Below are 22,509 nucleotides of genomic sequence, written 5' to 3'. Positions count from 1 at the left end.
CCGCGGGAGAGGAGGAGGGTTAAGTAGACAGAAACTCTGGACATCGTGTTGGAGCAAGAATCAAAAATGATCGTGTACTTTTTGTTTAGTTTGATGAGGTCACCGTCCGCTTCAACAATAGATCCTCTCTGACTACATGAGAATGTCGGCCGGTCATGTTATTGAGTAATTATTTTTCTTTACTGGTTGAATCATTTAAACTGACACTGTTGAAAATGTGTGTGTGTGTGTGTGATGACGGCAGGGGTGTGGTGTTTTTTTTATTTTTTTTTTTTTTTGGTGGCGCCTAATATCCACGCCTGTTTAAGTTGAAGTTTGTTTTATTTTGCTCAACTACATTTTTTTGAATAATTAAAATGGTCATAACAAGTCTGCGTCTGTCAGCCGGCGTTCACAGAGAGAAACTGGGATGTTCTCCGCAATTAGGTCAGCCAGGAAGTGTTTGTCTTCGTATTTCATTTATAGTCCAGAGTAGAAAAGTTCAGAAGACTCAAAACTGCCGTAGAAGCAGTCGTGTTGCGTTTTTGTAAGAAAAATAAATATCTTGAGCTGCAAGGAAGAAACACAGGAAGTGAAAAATAATCATGTTTTATTCTACATGAATCTCATAAAAGTTATATTTCCACATTTATGGCAAGAAGAAACAAGACAACCCGACCACCAGGTTTACTTTCAGGAAATTCAGTTTCATGACGTCAGTCTGATCCGACTAGATTTCATCACGAACCTCTTTTCCTTTTAAGTCCGTCTTCACCGTTACGGTAATAAGACTTTGTCACCTTTAGAGAAGCTCCGCCCACTTTTTGTTTTCCCCGAGGCACTCTGGCACATTTCAACCTTCACGACTGCTTCCAGAGATTGTTTTATTTTTACTCCCACTTAAACCAGTCACAGAAAGTTGACATATAATTAACTTCAAGAGAAGTTATGTGATTAAGTCCCTTCAGGTGTGTTTGTGGATTTTTGTGGAAAAAAAAAAAAGAAGAAGTCTTTTTACAAACTGCTGGATTTATAAAATAATAAAACTAAAAATGTGCTTTTGTTGACCAACAATTGCAGACGATTTTCTTTCTTTTAATGAAACCCATTTGAAAGCTGTCAGCTGCTCGTGAGGCAGGTTTTGTGTGTGTGTGTGTGTGTGTGTGTGTGTGTGTGTGTGTGTGTTTGGCATGAAGTCAAGAGTCTGTTAAATATAGTTATTAAGAGAGATTAAAGACATGTATGTATGTAGAGTGAAGTAATGAGGCCTCTTCCTTTTTTTTATTTAAAAACACGAGTTTTTACTTTTAATTATTTCTTGTACGTGAACACCTTGATACTCCAAGAAATTTGTCATATGTAAATCACACACACACACACACACACACACACACACACACACACACACACACACACACACACACACACTAGCTGTTCTGCTGAAGCAGGTCTTTGGCTTTCTGCAGGTTGTGGTCGACGGCGCCGTCTAAGAACTGAACCCAGGTCAGCTCGGACTCGCCGCACACGTGACTGGACCTGGAGGGGGAGGGGGGGGGCAGGAGGTAAAGGTTAACAAATAGACGCAATAAACAACAATAACGCTCTATTTTGTATTTTTTTTAAGACTGGTTCATCGTCCGCTCCGAAAAGCTATAAAAAGAATCCGATAAGATCTAAAAACACAAGATGATTAAGATAATAAGACTTCGTCACGTTTACAGAAGCTCCGCCCCCTCCCCCCCTCCCCCTCCCCCCGAGGAACACTGGCACCTTTTTTTTACTCCCACTTAAACTACAGTCCCAGAAGATTTAAGTTATTATGTTATTCAGGTGTGTTTGTGTTGTTTTTTTTTTGTGGCAACGTTTGGCAAAAAAAATTCCATCTTTTAGTTTTACGTTTTTTTTTTGTGGTAAAATTGCAGGAGCGACTGATCATTTGTTTTGGTTAAAATAACGAATCAATCTCACCTGATGATGTCCAGAACTTTCTTTAAAAGCGCCGCCAACTTAGACACCTGTAGAGAAAAAACACGTTATTAGTCTTTAACATTTTTCTTTTATATGTATTTACACATTTAAAAAATATGAGTCTCTTTATGAAGTTTCAACCCGCTTCACTTCAGGCATTCTTAAAAGGATAAAAATTGACAGAAGAATCGCGTCAATATACACTCAACAATCCATAATGACCAAAAGAAAATGTTTGCACATTTTTTTGCAAAGCTTTCAGACCCTTAAATACTTTCTAGTCGTCCGTTACAGCTGCGACTCGGGTTACGTCTCTAGAAGCTTTTGACTCTCCTGGATTCCCAGATTGGACGTTTTGTTCGTATTAAATTATACGTGAAAGCGTGTTTTTTTTTTTTTTTACGTTGCTGTCCACTCCGCTGTAGTCCATCGGCGGGTAGAGACAGAGAGCCAGATCATCAATACTGTGGAGAAAAGACAATATTCATGGCTGTAAGCATTTTTAAAGACGGATGTGTGCGTTGTTTGTTTGTTTGTTTGTTTGTTTGTTTGTTTGTTTGTTTGTACCCGGGGCTGATGTCCTTGCTGATGTCGGCCAGGTCGTCGAGCTGCGCGACGTCCTGAGGCGCGATCAGGCCGCCGTTGGCTTTGACGGCGGACGTCAGTTTCCTCAGACACGCCGCCGCCGCCTTCATCAGCCCCTGCAACGGACCGATCACCCGCCGGTCCCGCTCCGACCAGTACGTGTCCTGGTTGCCACGGGGATCGTCACCGTCCTGGTCGTCGTCGAGCACGTCGTTGAACGGATCCTGGGCCTCGGACAGCGCCTGCGCAGGTTAAACTTTTGATTCATCTTTTTCTTTTTAAATGTTTTTGTGATCTTGTTGATCATTTTGTTTGTAGATGTTTAATAATTTTATAATCACACTCGACAGGCTGCTTATTGATGAGCAACCTAACGTTGATATTAAAATCCCCCTTTAGTCTTTGAAAGATGTCTGAACAGCTTCAAAAGTCTACTGGGTGCATCTTAAATAAATAATAATGTAGTTTAATCATTTAAACTTTTAAATTTAAGAATTTTGTCATTTCAATTCGTGAATTTTAATATGTGTGTGTGTGTGTACCTGTTCAATTTCCTCGATGGCGTCTTTTACAACTCCGATCTGAACGGACAGAACCACCAGGACTGCTGCCTTGTTATCTGTGGAAACCAACACGTTTTATATTAATTAACCTGTTGGGGGGAAAAAAATATATCTTTAAGGATTAAAAAAAAAAATCAGAAATGAGATTCCAAAAAATTCAAAACATACTCAAAAGATATTTTCTCGAATCCTTAAAACGCAGATAAAGAAAACAATCGATCACAAAAAATGTTTTTGTCGGTTGGACTTTTTTAGTTCAACGTCGCTGCGTCTTCCGCTACGGACGTATCCGGTTTTTAAACTAATACTTCTACAGTTACGATAAAAACAATAAAAGGTCGGGAAGGATTTCGTGGTGAACTCACCTCGCGGTAGCCGGGCGAACTGGTCGCAGGCGGACCAGGCGCCTCCGGTGGACGTCAGCTGTTCCTGGCTCAGACTGGAGGTACGCGAAGGTTACGATAACCGCGTTACCGTTCAAAATTATTACACCGAAAAAAAAAAACGTTCAGCTGATAAAACTAGCGCCGGTTCTGGTGTTGCGTTTGCGTACCTTTGTAGCGGCGAGCTCAGCAGGACCTCCACCAGCCGGGCGACTCCGTCCAGAACCTCCACCGTGGCGTCCCGGACCTGCCGGCGCAGAGTCACGCCTGACGACGGGAAAAAAAAACAAACGCAGCGACGAGGGTTGGAGTTACGATTGCCGACGACAGATTTACAGCCGGCTTTCGTAACATCTCCGAACTGAATAAATAAAGCACGTAGAAACACTAAACTGCTCAGCTACCTCAGTCCGGTCGCAACGAAGATATCTGATGGGAAAAAAAATGATTGATGGCCAATTCGCTCTCAAAATATATAACTTTTTGGTCAGCGTGATGAGCAACGACCCTAGCAACGGAGAGCATTCCTAGTCCGTTTTATTTGCTTTCTTAGAGATGGTTTCTCAAACTGAATAAATACAGCACGTAAAACGCTAAAATACCGAGCTAGCTCAGTCTGATTGGATCCAAGATATCCGCTGAAAAATAAAAATAGATGGACTCGAGTTTTTAAGATTTTAGCACCGTGTCGTGTTAACACAAGCATTTTAAGTGCGCGACTATCCGTGGTGTTACTCGGTGTTGCTCGGAGTGACCAGAATTGTTTTCGCATCATGAGTTACATCACAGACCTACAACAAGTAAAAACAACATTATGTTGCATATTATATCAAATTCAATTGTTATTACATATTTTTGTAATACTGAGGAGGCGGAGTCATATTTCCAGAGCAGGCTGCGTTACCTTGGCTCTTGGGCAGCCAGTAATAGACCGTCGACAGAGTCAGGACGCTCTTCAGGGTGGACTCGGACAGCTTCTCCACGTCCTACAGAGAGTGCCGGGACAAAGGACAGAAATGTTTGTTCGACACGTAAATAACACATTGAAGATTTTTTGTTGTTGTTGTTGTTGTTGTTGTTATCGGCTCAGAAAAGTGATTCCAGTAATAATCGGACCGGCTGCGATGGCAGAGGAGGTTTGGAGAAAGCCAGGCTGAGTTTGGTGGCTTCCTGCGACGCCGCCTTCACCGCCTGGTCTGAGGACAAAGACAGAGACGTCACATTTAAAGGGTTTAATTAACCGATGTTGCAACACGGAATAATATGACGATGGACGGGTGATGCGTACAAATACCTCCAAACTTGGGCAGCGAAAAATGGATATAACCAACTTTTTTTGTACACCGACAGCCGAAACTCAACATTAGTATGTGATATGATCTATTATCAAATATAAATACACTTAGCGTGTATAGAAAAGACATAAAAACAACAGTTTTTAAATATAACTTGTACGTACGGAACGAAAGGTGTAAAAATATATTTTTGTTTTGTTTTAACTAATTATGGAATTTCAAAATAAGAGTCCAGAAGCTTAAAAAAATAAAAGTGGCCCGGAGAGGAAGGGAGATACTCAACTCATCGTGTCCCAGAAGTTGGAGAGGTTGAACGCCCCGTCGGACTCGTTCGATTCTCCATCTGTTGGTGGAAAAAAAATATATATATATATAAAAGAAAATAGCGTTCGGTTGGAAAATGTTTCCCAAATTTTGATTTATGGATAAACAGCGAAGTGAAAAGATGCCTCGTTTACTTTTTGACCGTTTTTTAAAATCAATTAAATGTTTAAAAAAAAAAATGTATGAAATTTTTTTTAAAAAGCACATTTTCTGCAACTTCCTTAAAGTAATATCGAATATTTTATTCTAATTTCTGATAAAGATCTAAAACAGTTAATCGATTAATCATCTTTGATAATCAGCTAATTGTTTTAGATTAAATATGAGGAATTGCTGCTCTTCTTTGTTTTAAATACTTTAGTAAAAGTCAGCTCTCGCAGCTTTTTTTTTTTTTTTTAATTTTTTTTAATTGTTTTAGGATTTCACGTTTATCGTACTAATCGATTAATCGATTCAAATCGACTAACAACTCGATAAAAATCAACCCGATGTGTGTTTCGAAGTTTTCTTTTCAGGAAACTTTACTTGCTTTAGTCGAAGTTTAACGATCGAAACAGGGATGTTGAAAGTGTTTCGTTAAACTCGTAAAACGAGTAAAATTAAAGATATTTACCGTTAATGCTAATGTTAGCATATCGGGCTAGCCTTAGCATGCGGTGTTGAGCTCCTTTTTTTATTTTTATTTATTTTTATTACCTCGGACTCGGTCTCTGATGCACTGGATGGAGTTCAGCAGGTTCCGTAAAGGCACCGACACGTTTCCAGCACGATTATCAGCGCTCATGTCATCGAGTTGTTTATTTTATTTGACAGCTTTTTTTATTTATTTTTTTTAAAAAGCCGAAGTTGATCGAGTTTACGGGCTGCGTGTTGTGGAACTATAGAAGACCGGAAGTTGAGCCGGGGACGACAATAAATGAAACAACGGCGCTGACGGAAAAGGAAAAAAAAAAGAAACGTGTTGGTGACATCATGGGGTGAAACCGAGGTTACTGCAAGTAAAACAATACTTCATGTTGGAGTTTATTGAATATATATATATGAATATATTGGTTTAATTATATTATTAACTTTTATGAATTTAAATAAATCCATTCAGAGTATGTGTAGAAATATCTACTGGAAGTGGTGAGTGGGAATTTTATTTTACAGTTAATCCTAAAGTGGGTATATGGCTGCTTGTTATAAAAGAAGACTCCGATCGTGATTCCCATCAGACACAAAACGAGGCTCACGCCCAAGAACACGGCCGCCGGACTCACGCTGATCTGCTTCTTTTCCTTCAAATCTGGATAAAAAAATTAAAAAAACATTACGTCAGTTATGATGTGCTTTTTTTTTTTTAGAGGCTTTTCTGCTCTAAAATGACACAAAAAAATTCCCCCTAAGTACTTGAAACACCTTTTTAAAGCTTATTTTCTAATTAATGACGGGATTATTTTCAGATGGACCGCTGGGAGACAAATAAAACTCCCGGACAAATTGTATTGACTGAGAATTGTTCCAGAGAAGTTGAATGGGAGTCTATGGAGTCTTTTTTTTGGTGCCGACCCTCTAGTGGCACTCGGTGGTATCGCGGCCTCATTTTTCAGACGCTCAGTCCACTTTTCTACCCAGTCTGCGGTCTTACCCCAGCTCCTGGTGAGAGGTCGCGGTTCAGCTTGATGCTCCACCGTGCAGGAATACGAATCTCCTTCTCGAGGAGTGAACCTCAGGGTCGAAATTTTGTGGAACGTCCCGTCGCGGTCGTGTCGGTAGCGAAGGTCCGACACGCCCTTCGTGACCTCCGCTCCGTTCACGGTCCACGTGAAGTTGATGGTGGGCGGGTAGAAGTGAGCGGCCCGGCAGTAGAGGGTGTTGACCACGCCGTCCTCCCCGTCGTAGCGGCTGTAGATGAAGACGTCTGGAGCTTCTGCTCCATGAATGGAGAATTGTTAGCGTTATGATAATAGTTGAACGTTTGCATCAGTTCTAACACAGAACTTTCTTTGGTGATCGAATATTAAGCTTGCGTGAGTTCAGTACCTTGCCGCTTGGGAGGATCGGGATCCGCTCTCTTTGCTACACCCAAAGTGATGTGACAGTGTGCGAGGCTGAATTTGGCGATTTCAAAAACGAATTTCCCGCGGTCTTTCGCGTATTGCGGCACGTCGGGTACCGAATACACCATCTCTCCCTTGTTGAAATCCGCATATGCGGCCACGTCGTCGTCAGCAATAATGTCCATCCGTACATCCTCGGATTCATAGCATCCGTAGGTGTAGCTGAATTCATGGGACGGTGCTGAAAAAGTAGAAAATAAAACACTTTTAATGACGGAAACGTTTCAAAGACTCGACCGTACTGTCTGGAAGAAGGTTACGATTCTCGTCGTTGACGCTTCAGACGGCAGCGATGTTACAGAATATATCGTTCCCCAAAATGTGTTTTATTTGTGTTTTTTATGCTTTACACTTCAGTAATAACTTGTGACACGTACTACAAACATTTTGACTTTAAGGGATAAAATATGCAAAGCTCAAAATGCTGACTCATGACTTCTTACTTTATATAAAAACTTTATATAAACACATTTTCATGTAGCACAACTGTAACCATTTGACTTTTTTTCTGCTGTAGTTAAACATTTTACTCAAATGTGAAATGTATATTGAATTTAAGTATTTTTTTTAATTTGTCAACACAAAAAAAACGTGTTTATAAAAATTGCCCGCAAAATTCTGATCCCCAAAAAGCTAAATGTTAACATACATTACTTTACCTATTTTTAGCCATAGCTGCACATTCAGCACATTTCCTTTCAGCAAACAGACTCTGGTTTCAGTTCTTTTTTTTTTATATATACATTAGCTCAAAGGTTTTAATTACTTTGGTTTCATATCTTTCATTTACTTGAAGTTAAGCAATAAACATATGAATGAAGTCTCTCTTAATCTTACAGTATTCTTTAATCTCTCATTTAAGTTTTGCTTTATTTGGCAGCGACTGTTTTAGTATATTTAGTCTTTTCCCATCAATATATGGAGGTTTACTTCAGCAACTAACATATATAACTGAAGTGTTTTTTTTTTTTAAATCCTTCAGTATACTTTCACTTTCTAACACTTTTTCTGGTCCTCATTAACAACCAATAAAAAACTGCCTCACCTGTTGCAGAAACACAAACAGCTCCAGTGAATATAATCAGAAGGATCGAAGTCGGATTCATTTCCAGTCAAACAGGGTTTGAAATGGAATATCGGTTTCAAACAACAGTTGTTGAGCAGCCAATCATATGTCATCAGATGTGATTACACTGCTGTTGCCGGGTAGACTAGAAGGATGGCTGTGAAGTTACACCGTGTATCATGTGTTAAAACGATGCTAGCTGCCGCTAACACTTGAAGTGCGTGACTATGCGTGGTGTTACGGTACGGGTGCTCGGAGCGACCAAAAAATGACCAAAAAAAGACCCGATTTCACCAAATGGGTCATTTAATAGACCTCAAGTAGAAACTACATTATATCACATATTATATGGGATTCAATTCCAATTATATATTCCCATTGAGAAGGCGGAGTCATATTTCTGGTGATGATCAGGGCGTGATGTCATGATGATTTGGACACGTTCCAAATGTACAGTCGACCAATCAGATCGCTGGATCGGAAGTACTTGTTGTATAATGTTTTATTTGTTTCAGCAGGAATTAAAAGCAAAAATATGAACACTCGGTGTGATATCAAATGCAGTGACCTTATGATTTATGCTGCACACACTGATTGTTGGTTTTGAAGCTAAAATACTTGTGCGGGACTCACAAAGACCAGCAGGGGGCAGTGTGCACCCGCGGCATCATCAACCATGTTGGCTTTCTTTGAATACAGGCTCCCCTGCATAGGGCTGAGCAGATCCCTGGAAAGTAAAGTGTAAAAGTAAAATGCAAAGCGAGATGAGATTGAGTCATCATTACACAATATACACAAATATTTTCGGCATTTTTTTTTAATAAAAGATAGATTGCAATTTGCTGTTGTTAGAGGAAAGTAATCTGTGATTATCAAAATTAATATTAAAGATCCTTTAATTAGAACAAAAACTGATTAATTTTCCTTCAACGGAATGAAGTTGTTTTGTTAACTGAACCAAATCTTAACGTAGTCGCATCCTGACAGACTTACTGTCTACTGCGGGTAGACGCAGACATGATGTCATCTGATAGGGACATTGGAGCAGAAAAAAATAAAAGTGTCATTTTAAAGGGCCGTTACGGACAAAAAATATCGAGTCGATCAATTAAAACATTTTTTAAAAAAAAGGTTGTTAATACAGATTAAATTACCAGCTATAAAAGCGGTCCGAATGTCCATCTGAAACCTCACTTTAAAGATCTAACAAAGTGGTGCAGGGCCACACACACACACACACACACACACACACACACACACACACACACACACACACACACACACACACGCAATCTCATTGGAAAATCAACCCGTCTAGACTGAAGTTAACAAAAGTAATGAATGTTTTTTATAGTGTCAATCTGCAATTTTGTTCAAGGGCCGTGTGTGTGTGTGTGTGTGTGTGTGTGTGTGTGTGTGTGTGTGTGTGTGTGTGTGTGTGTGTGTGTGTGTGTGTGTGTGTGTTATGCACTTTGCTCTACTTGCTGCTCTCTTTTTTTTTTTCCGCCTCTCTCCTTCGATCAGTACGTGTCAGACAGCTTTCCTTCCCGAACACTTGAAGCATTTTCAGAAGATGAAAGAAAAAAAAAAAAAAAAAAAAAAAAAGGCAAACCATTTTATCACCTCTTCCTCTCCTCTGTCTCATTTCCTTTCTTTCTTTTTTTTTCATCTGTGCTCCCTCCATCGCTCTCTCTCGCTCCATTTCCTTCTCAGGTGTGATCTGTGTGGGGAGTCGCTGTCTAGACAACCGATTATACAGAATAATGAGGGGGGGGGGGAGGAGAGGGGAGGTCGGGAGGGGGGAGGAGGGTACGTGGGGGGGAGACGGGGAGAGAGAGGGAGGATGTGGAGGTGCAGTGTCAGACAGACAGAGAGAGAGGGAGGTGTTAAAGGGGAGGGAAAAGGATTAGAGATGTGAAAAAGGATAGAAGGAAACATGAAGAGGAAATTAGAAGGGAAGAAGGAAAGGAAAGAAGAAATGTGAAGGAAGGAGGTAAAGAAAAGGAAGCAGGGAAGGAACGAATCAGAGATGAAATATAAGAGAAATGTGGAAAAAAAAAAAAAGAAGATGAACAGAGGAAGAAAGAAACTGAAAGAAAGAAGTAAAAACAGGGAAGGAAGGAAACGTGAGGAGGAAATTAGAGGGGAAGAAGGAAAGGAAGTAACACATCAGGGATGAAATAGGAGAAGGAGAAATAAAAAAATAAAAAGATGAACAGAGGAAGGAAGGAACTGGAGGAAGGAAGTAAATAGAAGGAAGGAAGGGAGGGAGGAAGGAAGGAAGGAAGGAAGGAAGGAAGGATAAATGAACACGATAACAAAATGTTCAAAGAAAAATTAAACGAACGAAGGAGCAGAAAAGGCTAAAGGGAACATGTCAGACACACACACACACACACACACCACACACACACACACACACACACACACACACACACACACACACACACACACACACACACACACACACACACACACACACACACAGACTAAACACCACTGAGCCAGAACAGAGACACAGTCTGATCTTGCTGTGTTAGGAAACCCTATCAGTCACACAGGCTTTACCCAGTGTGTGTGTGTGTGTGTGTGTGTGTGTGTGTGTGTGTGTGTGTGTGTGTGTGTGTGTGTGTGTCTTTCTTAGCCTGGTGATGAGTAATCAACGAGTCCAAAAAAACCTCCCTGTCACACACACACACACACACACACACACACACACACACACACACACACACACACACACACACACACACACACACACACACACACACACACACACACACACACACTGTAATAGGCTTATCCCGCGCTGCAGATTCAGCCTTTAAACTGGGACTCTTTTTTTTTTCCTTTGCTGTTTAGGATGAAAGAATATTCTTCTATCTGCTAAAACAATATTGACTTCTAAAGAAACCTTCCTACGCTTGTGTGTGTGTGTGTGTGTGTGTGTGTGTGTGTGTGTGTGTGTGTGTGTGTGTGTGTGTGTGTGTGTGTGTGTGTGTGTGTGTGTGTGTGTGTGTGTGCGTGTCCATAACTGAAACCACGGACAAGACAGATGTGACTGAGACTTCAGGACAAACCTGATGTCTCTTTTTCGAGTCCACGTTCAGATCAACTCGTGTGAAGAACCCGTTTTTTTCTTTTTCTTTTCCATTTCGACTAAAGCCCCTCCTCTAATGCTCCGGTAAACAAACAAACAAACAAACAAACAAATAAAACACACGGTTGTCAGTCAAAAACACAACTTGAGGCCAGGCTCCGAGTCGTTTTGACTCAATGCAGCGTGTTGACCAACAGTCCTCTGGTACTGTCCTTATTCTGTTTCCTACTTGCGACCCGATTGGCCAACGAGGTCTTGCGGAGGGAGGAGGTCGGGGTGCGCGGACGGGTCCAACAAAACGGGTCCGACACCACGGACTGGATATATAAGAGTGGACGTGTAGTTTCACTGGTCGGATGATGAGGCTGACGCAGAAGAAGCGCCTTAAAAGCTGCAGTACCGCCGAGGGCCACTAGAGGGCGGCTCCGAACAAACCCTCCATAGACTCCCATTCAAATTAATTTTTAGTTTCACGGCGGTCGAATTTGAAAATAATCTCGTCACTAATTGGAAAAAAGGCTTCAAAATGTTGTTGTTGTTTTTTTTGTGGGGGGGGGGGGGATGCGGGGGGCGTGTCTGTTTGATTGACAGGCAGGTTTACGGCATGGTACGAAAAAAAGAAAAAAAAAAAAAGAGACAGAAAATCTACTGTACGTTATAAATCCGGCAGTGACACAGACAGACAGACAGACAGGAAATTGAGAGGCATCTAATCTGTCACACTGTAATCAGATTAGTCTGATTATACAATGACATCATTAAATCTACTACACACACACACACACACACACACACACACACACACACACACACACACACACTGAAGTGGAAACAACACTTCCAGGACTGTTTCTGTGCCAAATGTGTCCACAAAAAAATAAATAAATAAATATAAAATCTTGTTTATGTCAACTTCTCTTCAACACTGTATTCATGTGTGCGTATTTATTTTTCCAGCCTGCCTGCTGGTTTTAATTTTCAGGATTGAGATGAAGTATTTTGTAATGTGTGTGTGTGTGCGTGTGCATGTGTGTGTGTGTGTGTGTGTGGGCAGCCCGACGGCTTTTATTTTATTCCCCTAATTTGTCTCGCCTACTTATTTCTGCCGTTTAAAGGGCACAAAAACGGCTGCTGCACAGATTGAACGATTTATTTATTTATTTTTTTTAACCTGCATGTCTTTTTTTTTTCCCCTGTGACCTCCGTTATAAAACAGGTTTGTAATATTGTGCCGATTTAATGCAAGGCCGCGACGTTTTTATTAAAAAAAAAAAATAATAATAATAAAAAAAAAAAAGAGGTCAAACACTTTACGTATTTAGGAAATTGCAAAAGCTTTAGTGGCGATTTGTCCTCAGATTTAACAACAACAAAACTAAACAAATCAAAGCTCACATTCGAACGGCCGTTGAGGCGCCGAAAAAAATATCGAGCATAGAAAACCAACAAAACGATGTCGTCCGCTTTATAAAAAAATTAAAAAATTAATGTAGAAACAATTACTCCAATTGATTAAAGTAATAGTATTAATGACGTAGTCAGAAAATTCATCTATATTATTCAAACAAAAACGGCGACAAAATAAATAGATGTGCGTTTAATTCGTAAACACAACTACGATCACCTGAAAGATTATTTTTATGAAATATAAAAATTCGTCATTGTGTTTTAAATCATGACAAATAACCTTAAACTCAGAAATCCTCGTGTTTTTCTATTGTCCTTAATATCTACAGGAGCCCAGACGGGACAAACCAAACGCTGGCTCTAGACGGGGGTGAGCGCCTCGGACTGATTCTCTTATGTGCTCGTAGGGTTCACCGTCAGGTTCCACTAAATCCTATCAGCACTGCTCTCAATTAAGTATTAATACTTTTCAAATAAAATACTCCGTCGTGAGTAAAAGTCCTTCAGTTAAACACCGATTCAAATTGAATGTTTGTTCAGCTGATGAATTCACTTTTTTCCTTTTTTTTTTTTTAGCTGTTTTTGGTCTCTACCAACTACTTGACGACGTTTATATTTTATAATCTATTAAATGTTCACCAGCTGGCATCTAACGGTTGTCTATCTTTACTGTACTACTTTTACTGTTTTTAAAATTTTTTTTATTGCACACTGCTGACGGATTTGCCCAAAAAGCGACGCCATGAGAGCCGTGGGAGTCAACTAAAAACTCCTCGACCAGCTAAAACGAGGAGGTTATTCAACTGTAGAAAATAAAAGAAGTGGAGTTGCCTTTCGATAAAAATTTACCAACTTTACTCAACAGACTTCCCCAAAAATTTTGCACGAAATTTGAGGTTTTTCAAATTCACAAAAAAGTGCGTAACTCGTTGCGTCACAACCAAACGTGTTAACTTTTTAGAGTTTTTGCGCGTGGAAAAATACCGCTTTATAGTCCGCTTGTAACGCGACGCAACAAAAAATTTGGTTTCCGAGATAATGTCGTATTTCTTTTTTTTTTCTCAGCGTAGTTATGAAATTTCTTCTGCGTTTAAAATGGCGGCATCGAAGTGTCGCAGGCGATCTGAACTTCCTCTCTCGTAACTTTTGCGAAAAACCGTCTTCGTTTACGACAACGACAGAGGACATTTAAAAAAAAAAAAAAATTTGTAAAAAAAATTTTGTAATTTTTTTTTTTGGTAAAAATTTTTTACCAAAAAAAAAATTGTAAAAAAAAAAAATTTGTATTTTTTTTTTTTTTTTTTTGAACAGTCTGCTGCGTCTAGCCTCGAAACAGAAATGAGTGTAGACAGAGGAGATGGAGGTAAAGGTGGTGGTGGTGGGGTGGTGGTGGGGGAGGAGGTGGTAGGGGGAGAGAGAGGAGGTGGAGGGGGTGGGGGTCGGACAGACAGAGTGAGATAATGAGATAGAAAAGAGGACGAGAGTGAGAGATCGAGAGGTGGGTTTGTTATTCTTGCAGGGTGTTGCACAGACAGACGCAGACAGACATTACCTCACAGCTGCAGCACAGAGGAGGGCGACAAGTGTGTGTGTGCGTGCGTGCACGTGTGTGTGTGTGTGTGTGTGTGTGTGTGTGTGTGCGCAGCCAGGCGGGAACCTGTTCATAATATCCCGAAGCACATCAAATGTCAAGCTTTTATATCACAGTGGTTTTTTTTTTTTTTCCCCTCCGATGCCAAAAGATCGTTCCCGTTTTGTTTATTCATTTTTTTATTTCGTGGTTTTGTCCTTTTTTTTTTCTCGTCGATTAGGATTCAAAAATTGGACCCAATATTTTAAAAACTCTGTTTTAAAAGATCAAAAGTCACCGACGCGAACATTTTCTGCTGATAAAAAGCTGACTGGAAGTCGGTCTGGAATGGATGTTTATAACTTCATCAAATAGAAATATATAATAATATTCAATCGGAAATTAAAGTCTAAAAGTTTATTTTTACACATTTTTTTGATGAGTTACAAATTTTTATTTTGATTGTAAACTACGAGACTTTTGTCATTTATTGGAAACTAATCCTGTTAAATCCCAATCAGTCTCAATTGTCACTGTTTGCTTCTGGAAGATTTAAAGGTGTTGCTGTAAAAAAAATATTTAAAAAAAAATCAAAAATTTTATTGTCTTGATTAAAATGTATCAATATCTCTTTTACAGGTCCGAACGGTTACCTGACCAGATCGGTTTATTTCTTTTCTTGCGCCTCCGAAAAAAAGATTCCTCGGACACTTTAATTAACCGACAGAATCGTATTTGGTACGTATATTCTTTAAAGGGTCCATAATTGATGTGTTTTTGAGAATTATGCGGTTGCATATCTGAGGGGAAATCAAAAAAGTTGCTCGACATGAAGCTAAAACCTTCGTGAGTATTCCAAGTTACGTAACTCGATCACAAAATAACCGGCGTTTCAGAGACCGCTGGTTACGTGTACGGTTTCTCCGCGGGCGTAAAACCTCGTGTCAAACTCGGGAAATCGGCAAACGGAAATGTTTCAGAAAGTCTACGGCGATGGAGGGATGAGTCGGGCGAGGTTTTCCGGAGCGACGTGGAGGGTTTCGTGAGTTCGTCCCCTCGGAGCCGGACCGTCAACATCGAACCTTCGGCGGCGTCCGAAAAATCGCGACCGGACCGCCGCTCGCAAAAACGTGCGTAACTCAGGTTCTGATTTTGTTGACGTGCTGAAACTCGCAGTACTCGCTCGCGAAGGTTATGCCTTCCTCCCGCTGCGTTCACGCCACGGCGCTGCACATCTGCGGCGCGCAACAGGAGCAGTCTCCAAACCCATCGATCCGCCCTCGTAATATCACATCTGAACGTTGGATCCTTTTGTCTACCTTTTTTTAATCCGTTACTTTTACATGAAATAAAGTATTTCTATATATATCGGCGTACTGCTACTTTTACTTGAGTAAATGACACTTCTTTAAGCAGTTAATTGTAAACCCTGACCTGGACCCTAATCCCAACCTTTGAGGTCAACTCTAAACCCCTAATCCTAAACTAACCCCCTCCATAGATGCCATAACATCTTTATTCCCTCGCTCCCCCCCTCCACAGTTCTTCGGAGGGCATTTCATTCCCGGAAAAAAAGGTCGAAGCAAAAGAACACAAAAAAAACCACAAACACACTCACGCCCATGAACGCACACACAAAATGCAGTCGCGGAAGAGTGGGATTGCTCAAGCCTGCCGTTTTTTCGGTACAGGGCTAAAGTCAGATTAGTGGTAGTCTGTCTGTCTGCTTTCACGGAGAAACACGCTTAATCCCTGGTTAATCCCACCTGCGACGGGATTGGCCGCCGCCTAAGACTCTGACGGCTATTACCTCGAACACACGGCTTCAGACACGGACTACCGCACACCTGGGCCCGAGACGCACACTCTCCGTCTCCATGTACGTTGAATTTTTAAAGAAAGAGGCTAGGGAGGATACGAGGAAAGGAAATCACAAGGTGAAGTAAAAAACAAAAACAAAGGGAAAGGAAATGTACAAATATCCTTGGAAACTAAAAGTCTTTTTTTGTTGTTTTGTTTAATCACCGACCAAAATGTCGGATGTCGTATTGAGAAGCTCTCTCTCGTGGCTTTCTGGGATATTTGCAACCTAAGACTAGAGTTGATATAAATAAAAAGAAAGGCGACCAGACCGCTTCACATTTCCCGACAAACGACCACGAAAAGAAAAATTCCTTTCGAAACGCAGTTTTCACCCAAAGAACCTGGAAGCGGATCACCTGAACTGAGTGCAGCCGTTTTGTACCGTTATCAGTAGAACGAGTGCTTACGTGCCAAAATGTGCACTGTAAAAAAACCAAAACGTGGTCTCCATTGTTTTAGAAAAAAAAGCACAAAAAAAAAAAAAAAAGATTTGCAAGCTCGTCAAAGCAACCGTCAACGACGTCGCCTTTTGAAAATCACATTTTCACACTACTTATCTTCCACACTAATTAGCATTTTTTTAAGGAGAAGCAATATAAAATGAACATCACAGAGAAATTGTCATAATTAGTGTGTGTTATCAAGTGGGGAAAAAAAAAAAAAAGTGTTCATTTTGAACTGCAGTGAATTGGATGTTTTTGTTGTTTTTTTTCTCCACGCCTCCGCATTGTAGCATCGTTGGCAACTTGGTTAAAGAGACTCTGTCTTCATAATAGGAATTTATCGAATGAGGAAAACGGCAAGAAAAAGGAGCATTTTTAGAGACGAAAACAGAGTTTAAAGAGAGAAGATTTTGGACTCGCCTTCACCGGAGAGCCTAAAATTCGAGGTTAATTCGTGCGTTCATTAACTTGACGCCAGTTCGGACTTCTAGATTCTGTACGAAATCATTTGAAACTTGCAGCTACTCCCATTTTTCCAGTCTGCGACGTTCTCAAACCAGTTTGCACCGAAGTCACGTCTCCACGGCAACGACTGTAGTACACCCGGCTTTAACCGTTTCGGAATATAATTTGATCTCACAGTCACTTCGGCAGCGGATCAAACGAACGCTCCCGTGGTAGTCGTAGAGTTTCAGTATAAAAAAAAAATTAAAATGTGCAGTTTTTTTTTGGCATCTAATGAACCAATACTCCAGGATCTATTACTCCAGGATTTATTACTCCAGGATCTAGGATCTATTATTCTAGGATCTATTATTCCAGGATCTAATACTCCAGGATCTAGGATCTATTACTCCATAATCTAATACTCCAGGATCTATTACTCCAGGATCTCAGATCTATTACTCCAGGATCTATTACTCCAGGATCTAGGATCTATTACTCCAGGATCTAATACTCCAGTATCTAGGATCTATTACTCCAGGATCTAGGCTCTATTACTCCAGGATCTAATACTCCAGGATCTAGGATCTATTACTCCAGGATCTAGGATCTATTACTCCATAATCTAATACTCCAGGATCTATTACTCCAGGATCTAGGATCTATTACTCCATAATCTAATACTCCAGGATCTATTACTCCAGGATCTAAGATCTATTACTCCAGGATCTATTACTCCAGGATCTAGGATCTATTACTCCAGGATCTATTACTCCCAGCTGACCTTCCTGGATAGTGTTTCCTCTCACCAGTTTCCCTCTGAAACAACAGACACTCACCACCATTGTCGCCCCGGCTTTTATTTTATTTTTTTTTAATTTTTTTTTTTAAATACGGTGCCCATTATTTTATGGCTGAGCGCCTGAAAATACGGTGAGGGGGTGTTGTTGTTGTTGTTGTTGTTGTTGTGTGTGTGTTGATGGTGATGGTGGGGTTTGGGGGGGGTGGGCAGCTCCTCGACCCGGTGATTCACCCACTTCAAGTTCCTCAAAGGAAGGAGCGCGATAAAAGACAGACACAAAGGGAGAGTGACCACACCTGTGGGTGTCCGTTTTTTATTTTTTTCTCGGTGACTCAACCCCCCCTCAGACGGTGAATTGACTCACCGCCAGCTCGATTGTCGGCGTCTCAGCCTGCTGCCTCTGCTTAAGGCCTTCGACAGACACAAAACAAAACAAAAAAACTCTGTCTCTTTGTTGCTGAAGGGAGATTTCCAGTGAACAACCGGGATATCGGCGACACATTTTTTTTATTTTTTTTTATTGGCTTATAAAACAGATTTCCCTCATTTTTCTTTTCACAGTTTGTCTCCTGATCCTAATCTTTAGATGACGAAACATATCCGCTCGTCTGTCTCGGACCAGTTTCGCAGAAGGAGGTTAACTTAAATTCTCGGCTCTGCACCAAAGGATTTCTTTGCTAATTCTCCACGTTTTAGCTCATTTTTTTCTCAGGACTGATAAACATTTAGTAACTTTCCCTTGGGTCTTCGTACGCTGCCATCTGGTTTTTAGTCTTGTTTTTTATTTATATCCTAGATGGCTCTTTAAAAAAAAAAAAAAAAACTCTTTAATCTCTTTACATAAAAGTTAAATAAACAATAATAGTTCAACATGAACACTTTGGTTACAGCATTCTTCCACACAGAGCTATTTTCTAGAGATGTAATTTAAACATAAAACAAATAATACTTCAGGCAGCTCTCCGGTGATTATTACCAGCAGTGCAACTTGAGTTTTCCCTCTTTATTTCGTATTGTCTTGATGTAGATTGTTAATATAATAGTGTAATTTATTGCCTAATTCGTCTCCGGAGGAAAAAAAAAAAAAAAAAGTTACTTTCTGGTATTATTATGATTAAATAAGAAAAATGACTCCTTCACATCAACCAGCATTACCATTTTTTTTGGCCCTGCCTCTGCACAGGCCTGGTGCCGGTGTCCAGCAGGGGGCAGCAGAGTGCCTGCACACTGTTCTACTCTGACACCACGACAGCTCATCTAACATGGTGGACAGACTGAGGCCGTTCAATCCTATTGAATTTATTGGCAATCAGGCGGATCAGTCGAACCGGTTGCACTTTATTATCCTTTTAAGAGTGGCCGAGAAGTGTCGCCACATAATTCTGCTAAAACGTGACGTCTGTCCTTCAAACTCAATTAAGTCCAAAGACTGAACAGTTAACAAGATTCAGTTTCGACAAATTGCAGGAATACCTTTCATGAAGAGTTGTTTGTGGCGATTAAGGTATTAAAACGTGATTTTTATGTAAAGATTTTTGGTGACCTGCCTTCCAGGAACAACTTCCTGTTTTTTCCTCTGAAAAATAAAGATATTTTGGGGAATTTGGACGAGTTGACCCTTTATCAGTTTAATTATATTCACATCGACGAAGAAAAATGTCACTCTGGAACTGTTAGTAGGTGGAAGACCGTAATATATAATTCAATATCGCCTACACTGTAATCCAATTTTGAGTTGAAGTTCATTTTCATATTATTGGAGAGTTTGTATGGCTTTGTTAAATCTAAAAACTTAAAGTTTACATAAAGTAAATACCTCATGATGGAGATCAAGTTATCTAACTTGATTTTATTTTGTACAGTGAACTCAAAATATCTTGTAAAATTGACTGAATCAAGAATGTTTCTTTCACTTAGAAAAAGTAAAGCTAGTTAGTATAAAATGTTCCTTTACTCCAAAAATGTAGTTGGTTCACTTAAAATGTTCAATATAATCAGCTTCAACTATTTTTTATTTAAGTTAATTTAACTTTTCAGGTTTTACAGTGTCGTTTCAGCAGCTGTTTTCCCTTCGAGCAAGGCATTTTATCATGTTGTAATCTGTTGGGTTTTTTTTTAATTAATTTTTTTTTAGGTATTTTAGATTTTTCTGTCTTTGGTGCTCTGGGAAATCCGTCCATGCAAATAAAAGCACTTTAACGCACCGCTATAAACTTTCAGCAGACCTAATTAGAAAGTTGACTCAGACGAGACCATGCTGTTACAGTCTCGCCCCATTGGTCCCCGGGGCCTGTCAATCACGGGAGGTGACGTAATGCCGTCTGGCTCTCGTCGCTGCGCTGCAAACCCACACAACAACGCTGATGTTCAACAGCTAGAGCGCTTTTGGGATGATGGATGTTTTAGAGGTCATATCTTGACCACTGCAGTAAGATTTTCAAAATAAAGTGTCGTTACATAAAAGGCAAACAGATTTTGTTTTTGCATGGCAGTTTGAAGTGAAACGTAGTTTTTGCCGACCGATTTAAAACAGCGAACAACTCTGAGCTGGTTTCACATTCCTGCAAGTTGATTTTTAGTTTTTGTCTTTCACTGTATTGCAGCAGTATTATCGTATTGTGTATTTCTCTATTAAAAACAAGCTCACAAATTAGCGATTCGTGCAAAACAACGTTGGGTTTCTCGCAGTAGGAACTAAAAAAACAAAACATTACAAGTTGTTGTATTCAGTTCGCCGATGAAGACCGTGGGACGCAGCTGAAAGCTCACAAATATGATTGGATTATTATTTGAACGTTCAGAAAAGTTGTAATGTTGCAGCGTGAATTCGTGGGATTGAGGAAAACAAATATTTAAATTAACAATAGTTATCGGGCTCCTTTATCAGCATGCGAAACAATAACGAAAGAGGAAAAATACTCAAGTTAATGATCTAAACTTCATTTTTTTACGATTGAAAAACATGCGAGACAACATTAACATCATCGTCTGCCGCTGAATGAGCTGAACTTGGCGATAAAGTTACACCATCATTCAGTCGACCGCCGTAACTACCTGAATCTGTTTCAAAATAAAAGCCCTCGTTTCAAATTAAAAGCTCTCGAGCGTTTCGTAGCTTATTTCTGCTTTAAGTTCAACTTTGGTCACATGACAGTGACACATTTACAAGGTTGTTTTGTTGTTGAATATTTAGACCAAAAAAATAAAATAAAATCAGACACATAAATAGACATAAAACATAAATAAACATATAAAACATAAATACACATATTTAAACAAAGAAACAAACATACACATAAACAATGGTGCAATTGCATCCAGTGCAAATGGTGCTGAATCAATTTGATTATTAAACACCAGGCAGGATATTTTATAGTACGTGTCCTTTAAATTAAGTAAAACTTCTAATTAAATACTTTTTTTTTTTAAATTTTGATATTTTTATGGATCAGTGTAAAGCTGTAAAAAAAAATAATAAAAAAATGGCATAATAGTCACGCAAAACAAATTTGACTGACTTCCCTTTATCTGCAGTTTCCTCCTCGTGGCTTTGGCAGACTTGTGGTGCGCAGAAAAAAATGCACAAAAAAAAAAAAATAGAAAAGCAAAATGGAAATTGGAAATGAGAGAGGAGGAGGAGGAGGAGGAGGAGAGAGCGAGAGAGAGAGAGAGAGGAGGGGGAGGGAGGAGGGAGGAGGGAGGAAACAGACAGGACCAGACAGACGTCCCTCAGCAGTTTTAGTCGCCGGTCTCTCGGCGGAAAACACGGCAGCCACCGGAGCCGATCTCTAAAAAAAAAAAAAGAAAAAGAAAAACGGGGCCAAAAAAACAACAACAACAACAACAACAACACCGGAGATTGAAAGTAGACAGAAGTCGATTTATTTTTCTTTTAGCAGCGTTCAAACTACATTTTTTTTTTTTTTTTTGAAAGGCTGCACCGTCACCGAAATCGATGTGCAATCGATAGATAGACTGACAGACAGATCGATTATTTATTTTGTTTCCCCCCCCGAGGAAGAGGAGGAGGAGGAAGAGGAGGAGAAGAAGAAGGAGAAGAACCGAGTCGAGGAGGACGGGGCGGACGGACCGGAGAGGAGGGGGAAAGGAGAGGAGAAGGCTGGGGAGAGAAAACTGAGGAGAAAAAAAAAAAACCGGGGGGAGTTTGGTGGAGGTTTTTCTCTCCTCCTCCTCCTCCTCCTCCTCCTTCTAGCCTTCCTCTCCGCTCTCTTCCTCTTCTTGTCTTTTTTTTGTTTGTATTATTTTTGGTTGAATCTGGAGCTATTCAATGTCTGCTTTCCGGAGCCTTTAAATGTTGAACTTGATGGGTGTTTTAAACGCCACCGCCGCCGCCAATGTCTCCTGTACTTGTAACTGCAAGCGCTTCACGTCGCTCCAGAGCATGGAAATCAGTGAGTACTCAACCGAAACCTTTATTTTTATTTTTAATCGGACTTGTTTTCCCCCTTTTGTAAAACTACGTTGCATGTATTTTTTTTTTTAGACAGTTTATTATTATTATTTTTTTTTTTTACTGTCCTTTCCCATCTGCTTTGCTCAAGAAATGAGAAATATTGCTTCCAATGTTGTTTTTTGTGTGTTTTTTTTGGACAAC

The 22,509-nt window shown here is 40.0% G+C and overlaps 3 protein-coding genes across 4 annotated transcripts in view; 1 reads left to right on the top strand and 2 right to left on the bottom strand.

Annotated features, from left to right (window-relative positions):
- Positions 1–977: 977 nt before the first annotated feature.
- Positions 978–5,970, bottom strand: ccndbp1 (cyclin D-type binding-protein 1). The gene is made up of 11 exons (XM_069712647.1): positions 5,794–5,970; positions 5,057–5,116; positions 4,595–4,674; positions 4,383–4,464; positions 3,649–3,745; positions 3,461–3,534; positions 3,075–3,151; positions 2,515–2,774; positions 2,351–2,411; positions 1,948–1,994; positions 978–1,515 (listed from the first exon to the last, which is right to left on the bottom strand). Exons 1-11 carry the CDS (start codon positions 5,879–5,881, stop codon positions 1,407–1,409), a joined length of 1,035 nt encoding a protein of 344 aa, XP_069568748.1. The 5' UTR covers positions 5,882–5,970; the 3' UTR covers positions 978–1,406.
- LOC138629189 (H-2 class II histocompatibility antigen, A-S alpha chain-like) lies at positions 5,954–8,331 on the bottom strand. The gene is made up of 5 exons (XM_069712710.1): positions 8,245–8,331; positions 7,123–7,380; positions 6,728–7,009; positions 6,248–6,385; positions 5,954–6,027 (listed from the first exon to the last, which is right to left on the bottom strand). The coding sequence occupies exons 1-5, from the start codon at positions 8,303–8,305 to the stop codon at positions 5,954–5,956; spliced, it is 813 nt and encodes a 270-aa protein (XP_069568811.1). The 5' UTR covers positions 8,306–8,331.
- Positions 8,332–14,986: 6,655 nt separating this feature from the next.
- The window catches only part of pmepa1 (prostate transmembrane protein, androgen induced 1), a 38,402-nt gene continuing 30,879 nt past the window's right edge, over positions 14,987–22,509 (top strand). Inside the window, exon 1 of one of the 2 annotated variants that reach the window (XM_069712650.1) lies at positions 14,987–15,080. Coding sequence is in view for 1 of the 2 variants with exons in the window: in XM_069712648.1 (XP_069568749.1) it covers positions 22,207–22,306 (100 nt within the window). In the remaining variant the exon portion in view is untranslated. Of the gene's footprint in view, positions 15,081–21,812; positions 22,307–22,509 lie in introns of those variants that run through there. The other variant, XM_069712648.1, reaches the window with a different exon arrangement.

Source organism: Brachyistius frenatus, unplaced genomic scaffold (genome assembly GCF_029030835.1).
Source record: "Brachyistius frenatus isolate BFR_SWC_R1_liver_20210118 unplaced genomic scaffold, ASM2903083v1 Contig_111, whole genome shotgun sequence".
Classification (NCBI taxonomy): Eukaryota; Metazoa; Chordata; class Actinopteri; family Embiotocidae; genus Brachyistius; species Brachyistius frenatus.
The sequence above is the reverse complement of the archived record's forward strand: the minus strand, read 5'-3'. Positions and strand labels throughout refer to the sequence as shown.

Coding starts and splice junctions, on each gene's coding strand:
- ccndbp1 (XM_069712647.1), bottom strand. CDS start 5,881: ATGAGCGCTGATAATCGTGCTGGAAACGTGTCGGTGCCTTTACGGAAC. Junction 5,117..5,793: donor CATCAGAGACCGAGTCCGAG/GTAATAAAAATA, acceptor TTCCACCAACAG/ATGGAGAATCGAACGAGTCC. Junction 3,152..3,460: donor GTTCGCCCGGCTACCGCGAG/GTGAGTTCACCA, acceptor TGGTTTCCACAG/ATAACAAGGCAGCAGTCCTG.
- LOC138629189 (XM_069712710.1), bottom strand. CDS start 8,305: ATGAATCCGACTTCGATCCTTCTGATTATATTCACTGGAGCTGTTTGT. Junction 7,381..8,244: donor TGTTTGTGTTTCTGCAACAG/GTGAGGCAGTTT, acceptor CTACTTTTTCAG/CACCGTCCCATGAATTCAGC. Junction 6,386..6,727: donor ACCTCTCACCAGGAGCTGGG/GTAAGACCGCAG, acceptor TTTTTTATCCAG/ATTTGAAGGAAAAGAAGCAG.